We start from the raw sequence: 15431 nt of genomic DNA on the forward strand, positions 1-15431 counted from the left end.
GCAGCACATGGTACATTCACAAAGATTGATCGTGTATTAGGGCACAAAAATATTGCAAACAAGTGCAAAAGGGCAGAAATAATAAATGCAACCTTCTGAGAATACAATGCAATGAAAATAATAATTAGTAATGGTACATGGAGAGATAAATCAAAAATTAATTGGAAATTAAACAATATGATTCTCCAAAATTGGTTAGTTAGAGAATAAATCATAGAAACAATTAATAATTTCATTGAAGAAAATGACAGCAAAGAGATGTCCTTTCGAAATCTATGGGATGCAGCCAAAGCAGAACTCAGGGGAAATTTTATATCCTTGAGTTCATATATTAACAAATTAGGGAGGGCAGAGGTCAATGAATTGGACGTGCAAATCAAAAAACATGAAAGAGAACAACTTAAAAACCCCCAGAAGAAAACTAGAGATCTTAAAAATTAAGGGATAAATTAATAAAATCAAAAGTGATAGAACTATTGAAATAACAAATAAGACTAGAAGCTGGTATTTTGAAAAAACAAACAAAATAGACAAAGTACTAGTCAATCTAATAAAAAAAAAGAAAAGAAAAAACCAAATTAACAGTATCATAAATAAAAAGGGAGACCTCACCTCTAATGAAGAGAAAATTAAAGCAATCATTAAAAACTATTTTGCCCAATTTTATGGCAATAAATACAGCAATCTAGGTGATATGGAGGAATATTTACAAAAATATAAATTACCTAGATTAACAGAAGAAGAAAAAGGAGTCTTAAATAATCCCATATCAGAAAAAGAAATTGAACAAGCCATCAAAGAATTCCCTAAGAAAAAATCACCAGGGCCTGATGCATTCACAAGTGAATTCTATCAAACATTCAAAGAACAACTAATCCTAATATTCTACAAACTATATGACGGAATCAGCAAAGATGGAGTTCTACCAAATTCCTTTTAGGACATAAATATGGTACTGATTCAAAGGCCAGGCAGGGCAAAAACAAAGAAAGAAAACTACAGACCAATCTCTTTAATAAATAATAGATGCAAAAATCTTAAATAGGATACTAGCAAAAAGACTCCAGCAAGTGATCACGAGGGTTATCCACTATGACCAGGTAGGATTCATACCAGGAATGCAAGGATGGTTCAATATTAGGAAAACCACCCACATAATTGACCATATTAACAAGGAAACTGATGAAAATCACATGATTATTTCAATACCTGCAGAAAAAGCCTTTGATAAAGCACAACACTCACTCCTATTGAAAATACTAGAAAGCATAGGAATAGAAGGTCCTTTCCTAAAAATAATAAACAGTATTTGTCTAAAACCATCAGCAAGGGGGCAGCTGGGATGCTCAGTGGATTGAGAGTCAGGCCTAGAGATGGGAGGTCCTAGGTTCAAATCTGACCTCAGATATTTTACAGCTGTGTGACCCTGGGAAAGTCACTTAACCCCCATTGCCTAGCCCTTACCACTCTTCTGCCTTGGAGCCAATACACAGTATTGACTCCAAGATGGAAGGTAAGGGGTTTTTTTATTTTAAAAATAAAAAATAAAATAAAACCATCAGCAAACATCATCTGCAATGGTGATAAACTAGATGCATTCCCAATAAGATCAGGAGTCAAACAAGGATGCCCATTATCACCTCTATTATTTAACATTGTACTAGAAACACTAGCAGTAACAATTAGAGAAGAAAAGGAAATTGAAGGTATTAAAATTGGCAATGAGGAGACCAAACTATCACTGTTAGCAGATGATATGATAGTCTACTTAAAGATTTCTGGAGAATCAACTGAAAAGCTAGTGGAAATAATCAACAACTTTAGCAAAGTTGCAGGATACAAAATAAATCCACATAAGTCATCAGCATTTCTATATATCTCCAACACATCTCAGCAGAAAGAATTAGAAAGAGAAATTCCATTTAAAATCACCCTAGACAATATAAAATACTTAGGAATCTATCTGCCAAGACAAACACAGGAACTATATGAACACAACTACAAAACACTCTCCACGCAATTAAAACTAGATCTAAACAATTGGAAAAACATTGATTGCTCATGGGTAGGATGAGGTAACATAATAAAAATGACAATCCCACCCAAATTAATTTACTTATTTTGTGCCATAGCCATCGAACTACCAAAAACCTTTTTTACTGAATTAGAAAAAAACATAACAAAGTTCATTTGGAAGAACAAAAGATCAAGGATATCCAGGGAAATCATGAAAAAAATACAAAGGAAGGTGGCCTTGCAGTACCAGATTTCAAACTATACTATAAAGCAATGGTCATCAAAACAATATGGTACTGGCTAAGAGACAGAAAGGAGGATCAGTGGAAAGACTTGGGGTAAATGACCTCAGCAAGACAGTCTATGATAAGCCCAAAGATCCCAGTTTTGGGGATGAAAACCCACTGTGATAAAAACTGCTGGGAAAATTGGAAGACAGTATGGGAAAGATTAGGTTTGGATCAACATCTCACGCCCTACACCAAGATACACTCAGAATTGGTGAATGACTTGAACATAAAGAAGGAAACTATAAGTAAATTAGGTGAACACAGAATAGTATACATGTCATATCTTTGGGAAAAGAGATTTTAAAACCAAGCAAGAGTTAGAAAAAAATCACAAAATGTAAAATAAATAATTTTGATTACATCAAATTAAAGTTTTGTACAAACAAAACCAATGCAACCAAAATTAGAAAGGAAGTAACAAATTGAGAAACAATCTTCATAACAACAACCTCTGACAAAGGTCTAATTACTCACATTTATAAAGCGCTAAATCAATTGTACAAAAAATCAAACCATTCCCCAACTGATAAATGGGCAAGGGACATGAATAGGCAATTTTCAGTTGAAGATATCAAAACTATTAATAAGCACATGAAAAAATATTCTAAATCTCTTATAATCAGAGAGAAGCAAATAAAAACAACTCTGAGGTACCACCTCACACCTAGCAGATTGGCTAACATGACAGCAATGGAAAGAAATGAATGCTGGAGGGGATGTGGCAAAGTTGGGACATTAATATATTGCTGGTGGAATTGTGAATTGATCCAACCATTCTGGAAGGCAATCTGGAACTATGCCCAAAGGACGATAAAAGAATGTCTGCCCTTTGATCCAGCCATAGCACTGCTGGGTTTGTACCCCAAAGAGATAATAAGGAAAAAGACTTGTACAAGAATATTCATAGCTGCACTCTTTGTGGTGCCCAAAAATTGGAAAATGAGGAGATGCCCTTCAATTGGGGAATGGCTGAACAAATTGTGGTATATGTTGGTGATGGAATATTATTGTGCTAAAAGGAATAATAAAGTGGAGGAATTCCACGGAGACTGGAACAACCTCTAGGAAGTGATGCAGAGCAAAAGGAGCAGAACCAGGAAAACATTGTACACAGAGACTAATACACTGTGGTACAATCGAAGGTAATGGACTTCTCCATTAGGGTCAATGCAATGTCCCAGAACAATTTGCAGGGATCTAAAAAACACTATCCACAAGCAGAGGATTAACTGTGGGAGTAAAAACACAGATGAAAAGCAACAGCTTGACTACAGGGGCTGAGGGGAAATGACTGAGGAGAGACTCTAAATGAGCACTCTAGTGCAAATACCAACAACATGGAAATGGGTTCGAATCAAGAACACATGTGAAACCCAGTGGAATCACGCATTGGCTATGGGGGGGCGGGGAGGAAAAGAAAACCATCTTTGTCTCTAATGAATAATGCTTGGAAATGATCAAATAAAAATTATTTTTAAAAAAAGAATATTCATAGCTGCGCTCTTTATGGTGGTAAAAAATTGGAAAATGAGGGGATGCTCTTCAATTGGGGAATGGCTGAACAAATTGTTGTATATGTTGGTGATGGAATACTATTGTGCTCAAAGGAATAATAAACTGGAGGAATTCCATGAGAACTGGAACAACCTCCAGGAATTGATGCAGAGTGAAAGAAGCAGAACCAAGATAACATTGTACACAGAGACTGACACACTGTGGTACAATCAAACACAATGGACTTCTCCATTAGTTGCAATGCAGTGATCCTGAACAACCCAGAGGGATCTACGATAAAGAACACTATCCACATTCAGAGAAAAAACTGTGGGAGTAGAAACACAGAAGAAAATCAATTGCTTGATTACATGGGTCGAGGGGGATATGATTGGGGATGTAGACTTTAAATGAACATCCTAGTGCAAACATCAACAACAAGGAAATAGGTTCTGATCAAGGACACATATAATACCCAGTGGAATTGCACATGGGCTACAGGAAGGCTGGGGGTAGGGGAGGGAGGGATAGAATATGATTCTTGTAACCAAGGAATAATTTTTTAAATTGACTAAATAAAATTAAAAAAATTAAAAAGGGAAGGATTATGTAAAGGGGTTAGATGGATATAAACTTAGATGTCTAGGTTCATTGGGGGAAAAATGTTTATGACACCTGCCACTAGCTTCCATAGAACAATCATCTCTATAGTTGAATGAGAGATATTCTCTCTCTTCCTGTCAATATGTTATACAAAAAGTAACCGATATAATATATCTTATTAATAATGTGCCATTAAACTAAACGATTAACAGGAAAGCAAATCTCCAAGATAACCACAAGGGAGTTACAACGAAAATGCTAACCACAACCGAAGAAGGAACTATTTTGGAGTCCAACTACAGATCAAAGCCCACAGTCTTCCACTTATTTTTTTCATAAGATTTTTGCTGAATGTGTGATATATGTTTGCTATCATGATATGAGCAATATTGAAATAAATATTGCTTGAAAGTATGAGCATAACCTATATCAGACTATTTACCATGGTGGGGGTGGGGGTGGGGGTGGGGAGAGAAGGGTAGAGGAGGAGAAAATCTGAAATCTAAAATGTCAGAAAAAAATTGTAAAAAATTGCTTCTCCAAGTAACTGAAGAAAAAATTAAATAATGTTCCATTAAGACCAAATTATTTGTCCAAATAAAAAATTAATTTCATAAAATCTTGAAACAAAATTAATTCTAGTTATGGGAATACCATTATATGTCTTCCAAATCCCTTATTACTTACCTAGTAATTTCTTTTCCCCACAAAACATTATGATGTCAGATCAGTTCCCAAAGGACCTCAGGAGACCTCCTGTGTGTATAAGTATACATCATTAATATTTTATAAAAATTCATTAAACACAAACCTTTTGAATTTCGTTCTTCTTCCTAGTCATAACAAAATGTCTAGAAAGTGATGGATACAATAAGAAACAAGATAGTCCACAGTTAATCCACTGACTTGTCTCAAAGCCTTCCTAATTATGAATAATTTTCTACAGAAAAATATGACATTCTCTAATAGAGGTTATAAAGAACTTCAATACTGTAAAATAGAATATTAAGAGCAAATAAAAAAACCCTGTTCTTTACCTTTTTATTTGAACCAGAGGCTGTATCTGTGATTTCATTGTTGTTGAGAATTCTGATGTGAAAACTATCTACACCAAAGTGCAAATTCTGGGACCTTCAATTCAGGTCTTCCTCACTCTAAGGCTGGCCCCCTATGTCATTGATATTTTAGGAAATAAAATTAATTGAGATTCATATGGGTTTGATGGGTAAAATTATGGGCTTAAATCAGGAATAGAGTTCATTGTTTGGTAGAACATGTACTTAGTTTAGAGTAAGACCTAGGTATACTGCCTATGTAACCTTGACTAAGTCACTCTCTGAGGTTAATTATTCATCTATAAAATGAGAGGGTGGCCTATTCTTGTGGTAATTTGCCTAAGACTAGGCTCAAAGAAATCCAAAATCCTTTGACTGCCAATACAGAGTTCTTTGCTGTCACATCACATTTTAAATTATCACATTTCAATTATTTTAATACATGCAGGCTAATAAGTCTAAAGTATGCACTTCTCTTATAGTTTTTAATTATTCAGCACATTTCCTAAATTATTTTAATTCCCCATACCATGTATGTAACATGAATGTAACAAATAAAAAATAAAACAAATGTGGCTTTATGATCATCTATTTGGCAAAGTCAAGCTTAAATCAGACAGATCACCTAAGATCTAAAAATGTTAGGGGATGAAAATGTAGTGAAAAGAAGCCAGAAAACAGGCAAAAAAAGAAAGAAAATGCATTTAAAAATTCATGCCTTTGAAATAATTTATTATATGAGCCAAATAAGGCTTAGCGAGATTAAATGTCTCAATCACCAAATTACAATTATTATAAAAACTACTTATAAAGTATGTTCAAGGGGCAACTAGATACTCAATTATTAGAGTCTCAGGTCTAGAATCAGGAAGACTCATCTTCCCAAGTTCAAATCTGAACTTAGACACTTATTAGTTATGCGGCAAATAATTTAACCCTGTTTGCCTCGGTTTCCTCCTCTATAAAATGAATTGGAGAAGGAAATGGCAAACCATTCTTGTATCACTGCTAAGAAAACCCCAAAGGAGGTCATGAAGAGTCAGAAACAACTGAAAATGAATGAACAAGAGATAAGCTCAAAATGTTCAAACAGAAAAATAAAAATGGATTAGTCAGAATTTGGGAGTATAAGTTGAAAAAATTCTGCTGAGTATCTGCTTCAGTAAAGAAAATCCTTCTGATGCTATTTAACCTTTGGATATAAAGAAAAGTGAATAAGGGATGCTATATAAAGAATTATATCTTGATGGAAGATGGTCAACTGATTTCTCCTAAAATACAATAAGCCAAGATGTGATGAGACCTTTTCTTATCATGACAAAGATAGAGCCACTAAGGCACAAAGCAGAAGCCCTGCTCTAGTTACCATAGCCTAAGTCAGTTATAGCAAACCTTTAGAGATCACTTGCTGACCCCAGACAAGGGAAGGAGAAAATGCTCCTGCTGGGCTCCTGCAGAGAGGGGCAGGTAAAGTTAACAAAATGTCCTCAGACATCAGTGGAAAGCAGAAAAGGAGCAGCTCACCCAAGTCCCTCTCCCTTTCCAGTAATAAACTTGATGGGCTATGGCTCACACACCCACAGAGAGGTCTCTGCATACCCTTTCTGGCACACATGTCATAGGTTCACCATAATGGGTCTAAGTGCTTCCAACCCTGAAAATGAAATCAGTGGACTAAGGTTATGGACCTGGTAGATTAATTTCAGGTTTAAGTAAGCAAGCCAAAATTGACAAAAATTAAGACTAGAAAGAAGGTACCAATCTATGTCTATGCTATTTTTTAATCATACTTCATTTAGACCTTTATCTTCAGGTTACAATAGAAACATAAATAATATGAATACTGTCATTTTAATAAATTATACCAAAAAAAGTATCTTTCTCTTCAGCATAGAAGTCCTTAATCTGTCATCTGTGAACTTTTAAAAGTATATAATATATCTGGATAAATCATTGTATTTCAATACAATTGATTTCCTTTGTAATCCTATGTATTTTCTCTTATGCATTTAAAAACATTATTTTGAGAAGGGATCTATAAATCCCTTTGGCTTCACCAAAATGCCAATGGAGTCTATGAAGTATAAAAAATGTTAAGAACTCCTGTCCTACAGGGAGGAAGGAGCTGAATATCTATCATATCAAATCTGGTCAACACAATGACCAACCACATTTCCAGAGGGCTCAAAATAAAAACACATTACCCACCTTAGTAGAGATGGGTAGGACTCAAAGAACAAATTGAGATATGCCATTTGCTCATGACCCAATGTGGGAATTTGTTTTACTTGACTTTACATGTTTGAAACAAAGGATTTCCTTTTTTTTTCTTTCAAAATGGGGTAGGGGAGGAATTAGGAGAAAGAAAAGGCAAATATTCATTTGAAATAATTGTTTTAATATTTATAGCAGCTCTTTTTGTGATGGCAAAGAATTGGAAATTGAGGGGATGTCCATCAATTGGGGAATGACTGAACAAATTGTGGTATATGCTGGTAATGGAATACTATTGGGCAGGATGACTTCAAAAAAATCTGGAAAGATCTCCATGAACTGATGTAGAGTGAAACAAGCAGAACCAGAAGAACATTGAGCAAAGTAACATCATCACACAATTATCATTTGTGAAAGACTTAGCTACTTTCAGCAATATAATGATCTAGGACAGTTCTGAAGAACTTGACAAAGAATGCTATCCATCTCCAGAGAAAGAACTATTTGAGTCAGATGCAGATCAAAGCATATTATCTTTCACATTAGTCTATTTGCAGTTTTATTTTGAGATTTGGGTTTTATGTGAGTATTCTCTTACAACAATGACCAATATGGAACTATGTTTTGTGTGATAATACATACATAACCCAGATCAAATTGCTTCCAAGAAGGAGGAAGGGGGGGAGGGAGATAATTTTAAACTTAATTTCTGAAAATATATGTTGAAATTGTTATTATGATGTAAATGGGAAAATAAAATATCTTTGCAAAAATAAAAATTAAATTAAACAAAGAAAAAGAAAAGAAAAAATTAAAGGAAAAACATGGACCATTTCTATCAAAGACCACATCTTTTAATGTGTCAAAACTTCTCACAGTTCCTCATAGATGACCCAAAATCTCCTTTCTCTGTGCCTTTGAAATAGCTATCCCCAGAGCCAGGATACATTTCTGCTTCACCTTCAATTCTTAGAATCCCTAGTTTCCTTTTTTAAGGTATGAAAAATCAATTTATTGACTAAGCTACCAACAATCATTAACCTAATAGTCAATGATTCAATAATAAAAGACAAAAAATGCAGGGTCTTAAATCACACAAATACAGCTCCCTGTTCTCTGGCAAATCATTCATCAACCCTTCTCTGGCCAGCAAAAGATGTTTCTGGTTGATTAAGGGAGACCTACCTCAGATTATGCCAAAAAAAAAATTTGCCTTTTTTTAAACATGTCAATACAATTTTTAATGATAATTTTCAGACATTTTGCAACCCATGTTCTCTCCCTTCCTCCTACAATCTACAATCCACTCCTTCCTGAGATGACAGGTAACATGATATAGGTAATGCAGGCACATATCGCTTATGCAAGAAAAAAACTCATGTAGAGGATAAAGTGAAAAATGGCATGCTTCAATCTGCATTCAGACTCCATTCATTCCTTTGATATAATTGGATAGCTTTTTCATCATGAGTCTCTTGGAGTTGTCTTGGATCCTTGCAATATTGATAATAGTTCTTATTCATAGTGGATCATTATATAGTGTTGTTCTCACTGTGTATAGTGTTCTCCTTCACTTTGCATCAGTTCATATAAGTCTTTCAAAGTTTTTTTTTTTTATCATCCTGTTGGTCATTTCTTATGGCACAATAGGATTCCATTATAATATATACCACAATTTATTCCCCAGTTGACGGTCATCCCTTCAGTTTCCAGTTGTTTGCCACCACAAAAGAGGTACTAAAAATATTTTTCTTGTACGAGTAGGTCTTTTTCCACTTTCTTTGATCTCTTTTGGATACAGACATAGTAGTAATATTGCTGGTATCAAAGATTAGTTTCTTTCAAAATTCAACTCAAGAACCACCTTCTACACAGTTTTTCCTGATCTACCCTCCAAACTCTCTTCTCTCCTAAAATTTACTGTATATCTATTTTGTACACATTTTCTATATAACTATACATACATAACCATGTTTCCTCCAATAGAATATAAGCTGCATGAGAGAACACTTCTTTTTTCATCTTTGTAATTCCATTAGTAAGCAAAGTGCCTGTCGAATAGTAGAACTTAATAAATGTTTGTGCATTCATTGGCTGAGTGATTGATTGGTAAGCTATGATATTTTATATTTTTGTGTTTTATGTATTTTGTATTTTATGATGTTTTATATCCTTTTAGTAAATGATATTGTCATTTACTAAATCAGTAATCATTTACTGAGTATCCTTAGGCTCTGTGATAAGTACTGAGGATACAAAGACATTCCTTCCTCTCAGTGAACTCATAGTCAAATGGGGGAGACAATAGGCAAACAGCTATGAGCTATCAAGATATATACAGGATAAATATATATTGTGCTGTCATAAATATATTAGGTGGTAAAAGGTTCTATATGATTTAGAAACATGTTCTACTCAGCCTGAAAATAGAACCAGAGTGAATAATAATTGAAAATTAAAATACTGATATTCTTTGTCTTCTAAATCTTGCTCTAAATTGTATATCCTCATTGATATAAAGAACAAGACCTAAGTAAATTTTAAAAACTAGTTATAATATGGCAATATGATACTTTCTCATACTAAACTTCGGCTGACCATATTTTAATTGTGAGCTTAATTCCCATGTCAAAGTAGCAAACATTGTCAATTCTTCCCCAGGTAGGAAGCCTGCCAGAGTCTATATAATGATTCTTTTTCCCTCAGCTCTAACTCTTGGGGTTTCAGAGTAACTTTAGCATCTAAAATCCTTTAACTATCTACCTACACACAATTTATCAAAGAAAAGGCATTAAGTGTCCTTAGCATTCTTTAAAAAGCTTTAGAACACTTTAACTGCCTACCTTTTATATTAGGGATAATTGGCGTTCTGCCTACCTCAAAAGAGGATGCTATCCATCCATAATTTCTGAATCTTTCCCATTATAAATCAGAAATATAAAAGCACAATTAAGTCATTTTATCCTATATGCAAAAGTAAATAGAGACAGGGAGTGGGCTGAACAAAAAAAAAGATAAAGCATAGTGGGTAAAGGGAAGCAGTTGCAAGTAAAGAAACTATGGAACACATCACTACCCAACTACTCTGTAAGAAAATTGTGATTGGGGCAGTGGGATTGGGAAGAGGGAGAAGGAAAATCTAGCTTTCTACTCTGTGCTAGGTGATTTCCTGATACCACAGTGGATGGTTCTAATCTACTAAAGCTACTATGTAACAATTCTTACAAGTAATTTCCTGGTATTCTACCTCAAAGAAGTGGAAGTAACATGAGCCTCTCAGGTTCAAATCCCATCTCTGATACTATTTTATTGACTTTGGGCAAGATTCTTTACCTCTTACAAACTTAAGTTTCTTTATCTGTAAAAGAAAGGGATTGGAGTAGATAGATTCTGATACCCCTTCCAGCTATGGTTCTATATCTGTGACCTCCCCCTGCCTTGGTTTCAAAACAGAGAATAAGGCAGAAAATATAAGATAAGGAGAAACATTTTCTTATAACTTACTTTTTTTATTTAAGTGCTGATGGTTGACTGAGTTTATCTAAGAGGAGAAGATAATATTTGGATGGAAAATATTTATTGCAAAGAATTCAATTTTTTTTTAATCAGCCTGAGGTCTTTGACAAACAATCTCTAAACCTCTTGTCTAATCTTATTCTCTATAGGCCAAAGTAAATTTAAATTGTAGTTCAATCATTTCAGTCACATTCAGCTCTTCATGACTTCATGTGGAGTTTTCTGGGCAAAGATACTAGAATGGTTTGCCATTTCATCCTCCAAGCCATTTGACAGATGAGGAAACTGAGGCAAGCAGAATTAAGTGACTTGCCCAGAATTATACAGCTACGATCTAAGGCCAGACTTGAACTCATGAAAAAGGTTAAGCACTCTATCCACTGTGCAACCTAGTGGTGCCCTATAAGTGAGTTTACCCATTCATATATGGCAAGAATATACAAATGAGATGATCAAGAGACTCTCCTATCTTGCAGTCAGACAGAGCTTGCATTCTGTTTTGAGTAACTGTCCTTGTCTCTTGCTATAAGTTACATATTAAATTCAGGCTCAGTAGGTAGGGAGGTCCAGTGGAAAGTTGGGACTCATTAGCAGTGGTTTTGAATATATGACAAACAGGTTCCAGGATCCTGACTACAGTGAAACAATTCATATGTGAAGTACCCTGCAAGAATTCAAGTGTTATGTAAACATCATGACACAGTGGAAAGTGCCAGACGTCTCTGTTGTTAGAGTAGCTGGACTCAGATTCTGCCTCTCTTACATAAGAACGATATGACCTTGGTAAAGTTACTTATCCCTCTGGGTCTTCATATGTAACAAAAAGTTTAATGGGAAAAGATTGAGAACCCTTCTGGGCAGAGGAGAGACAGAGACAGAGACACAGAGACAGAGTCAGAGACAAAGACAGAAAGAGATCTGGATATTCTTTGTAGGTGGATTTAGACAGCATGTGTTCTATCATATTACTGGGTGAGGGGGGGGCAACTGAATTTAACTTAATTGTTGTTGTTCAGTTGTGTCTGTTTTTTTAGTAAAGATACTGTAATGGTTTGCCATTTCTTTTCCCACTTCACTTGACAGATGGGGAAACTGAGGCTAATTGGGTTAAATTCTTGCCCGGGGTCACACAGCTAATAAGTGTCTGAGGCCAGATATACGAAGATGACTCTTCGTGACATCACACCAGATGCTTTCTCCACTATGACACCAAGATGCTCCCTTTTAGCTTAGTAGCTATGAAAAAATGCACAGTTACTTAATTTGACAATCCCCCACATGACTTCTCCTTAGGACTTGTTGCCGAACCTTTTGGCTTTAACAATTAGAACCTCCTCATAAATGAACTTTGAGCTATACTCTTAATTCAGATATTCATACCAAATGTTTCACTGACATAAATAATACTCACACATACTACGATTTTGACCATTTCAATAAAAACAACATAGAAACTCAGATTATTACTCTTTATACTTTCTTCCAGTGAAAAGCCTGTGATATTACGACTTCCAGAGCAGCAGCTGCAGCATCCCAATGGGAGTGTATATTTAACTTTAAAAAATTATGTCTGTAGGGAAAAAAAAAGATGGCATTCTAAAGATGTGGTAAATACCACATATTCTTGTGGGTGGCTATGGAAACACATGCTAAACAAAAGAAGAGGAAAAAGTCCAAGGATAAACATGGATCTCTAAGCTCTACCACTTCATAAATCAAATGAGAATCATTCTCATTAAGTTTCCCAGTCACTTGGTCAGTCGTTGATATCTGGTTAATGTGTATGTCCCCCTAAGCAGGAAAAAAAAAAACAGGCATCATTCTGCATTTTGGGTGTAGTCTATCTGGAACAGTTTATTAATGTTACAAGAAACTGCAGGGAGAACAATTTCCCCTTCTAGTGGAGGCATTTTGCTTATAGCAATTTCCAGTTAACTTCTGTAGTAATACTATTGCAAGAGATAAAGAAACTCAGTCAATGAAAAAGGAAAAGTACAGTTTTCAGTGATGCCTTTTCTAATATTTATCTATGATAATGTGAACATATCTTTGGGATCTGGACTTCTCAGGTAGCAACACTTATCCCTAACTCTTGCAATGCTTTGAGGTCTTAAGGTCTACAGGTTTCAACACCCATGATACTCCACTTACCCGTCCACTTGTGAATGCTTTGCTTTTTACCACACTATTAAATGCTGTTGCTAAGAAATAATGTGCTGCCTAGATGACTATTAAAGGTAAACCCACCTACCAGTGGGTTTATGAGCTATAGTTTTAGGAGGTGCTGTCCCAAGAAATACTTTGAACAGGGGTAGCCATCCACTGAGATCTACAGGATTCTCCTATATGCTATATAAAATTACAAAACAAATCAAAGCAAGTACTGGCAAAAGGAGAAATCATTTTCACCTTGCTGGGAAAGAAAAATGCATTATGGAATGGAACACCTAAGCTTGGCTTTAAATTAAGTCAAGGATATCAACAGAAATGGGGAAAATAAGTAATTCCAGTCATAAGAGACAGCATAAACAAAGGTATGGAGCACAGGAAGGCTAAGATAAATCTAAAAGACACAAACTAGTACAGGTAATCTATTCATATAGTATATGAAGAAAATTCAAGGGCAGCTATGTGGTAGAGGAGAGAGAGCATTAGGCTTGGAATCAGGAAGACTCATTTTCATGAATTCAAATCCAGCCTCAGACATTTACTAGCTGTGTGACCCTGGTCAATTAACCTTGTTTGCCTCATTTTCCTCATCTGTAAAATGAACTAGAGGAGGAAATGACAACCACTCCAACATCTTTGCCAAGAAAACCCCAAATGGGGTTATGAAGAGTTGGACATGCATCAAAACAATATGGTACTGGTTAAGAGACAGAAGGGAGGATCAGTGGAATAGACTTGGGGTAAATGACCTCAGCAAGACAGTGTACAATAAACCCAAAGATCCCAGCTTTGGGGACAAAAATTCACTATTTGACACAAACTGCTTGGAAAATTGAAAAAAACAGTATGGAAAAGATTAGGTCTAGATCAGCATCTCACGCCTACACCAAGATAAATTCAGAATGGGTGAATGACTTGAATATAAATAAGGAAACTATAAGCAAATTAGGTGAACATAGAATAGTATACCTGTCAGATCTATGGGAAAGTAAAGATTTTAAGACCAAGCAAGAGTTGGAAAATATTACAAAATGTAAAATAGATATTTTGATTACATTAAAATAAAATGGTTTTATACAAACAAAACCAATAAAATCAAAATTAGATGGGAAGCAACAAATTGGGGGGGATCTTTATAACAAAAAAAGATCTAACAACAAATATCTAATTACTCAAATTTATAAGGAGCTAAATCAATTGTACAAAAAAGCAAGTCAAAGGACATGAATAGGCAATTTTCAGATAAAGACATGAAAACTATCAACAAGCACATGAAAAAGTGTTCTAAATCTCTTATAATTAGAGAAATGCAAATCACAACAACTCTGAGGTATCACCTCACATCTAGCAGATTGGCTAACATGACAGCAAAAGAAAGTAATAAATGTTGGAGGGGATGTGACAAAATTGGGATATTAATGCATTGCTGGTAGATTTGTGAATTGATTCAACCATTCTAGATGGCAATTTGGAACTATGTCCAAAGGACTTTAAAAGGCTGCCTACCCTTTGATCCAGCCATAGCACTGCTGGGTTTGTACCCCCAAAGAGATAATAAGGAAAAAGACTTGTACAAAAATATTTATATCCACGCTCTTTGTGGTGGCAAAAAAAAAAACTGGAAACTGAGAGATTGCCCTTCAAATGGGTAATGACTTAACAAATTGTGGTATCTGTTGGTGATGAAATACTATTGAGCTAAAAGAAAAAATGAGCTGGAGGAATTCCATGTAAACTGGAATGACCTCCAGGAAGTGATGCAGAGTGAAAGGAGCAGAACCAGGAGAACATTGTACACAGAGACTGATACACTGTGGTACAATCGAATGTAATGGACTTCTCTATTAGCAGTAATGCAATGACCCATGACAATTCTGAGGGACTTATGAGAAAGAATGCTAATCACATCCAGGTCAAGAACTGTGGGAGTAGAAACACAGAAAAAAAAGGCATTTCCTTGATCATATGGTTCTCTGGGTATATGATTGGGGATGTAGAGACTAAATAATCACTCTATTGCAAATATTAATAATATGAAAATTGGTCTTGATCAATGATGTTTGTAAAACCCAGT

The 15431-nt window shown here is 35.1% G+C and overlaps 1 protein-coding gene across 6 annotated transcripts in view; it reads right to left on the minus strand.

Annotated features, from left to right (window-relative positions):
- ATP8B4 (ATPase phospholipid transporting 8B4 (putative)) overlaps positions 1 to 15431 on the minus strand; it is a 384379-nt gene that overhangs the window by 310798 nt on the left and 58150 nt on the right. For 5 of the 6 annotated variants that reach the window (XM_056810175.1, XM_056810178.1, XM_056810179.1 and 2 more), the window contains one exon: positions 5091 to 5159. The exons of the other annotated variant lie outside the window; for it this stretch is intronic. In XM_056810175.1, the coding sequence (XP_056666153.1) occupies positions 5091 to 5118 (28 nt within the window). In that variant the 5' untranslated portion in view covers positions 5119 to 5159. The remainder of the gene's footprint in view (positions 1 to 5090; positions 5160 to 15431) is intronic. 6 annotated transcript variants of the gene reach the window in all.

This window comes from Monodelphis domestica, chromosome 1 (genome assembly GCF_027887165.1).
Source record: "Monodelphis domestica isolate mMonDom1 chromosome 1, mMonDom1.pri, whole genome shotgun sequence".
Lineage (NCBI taxonomy): Eukaryota > Metazoa > Chordata > Mammalia > Didelphimorphia > Didelphidae > Monodelphis > Monodelphis domestica.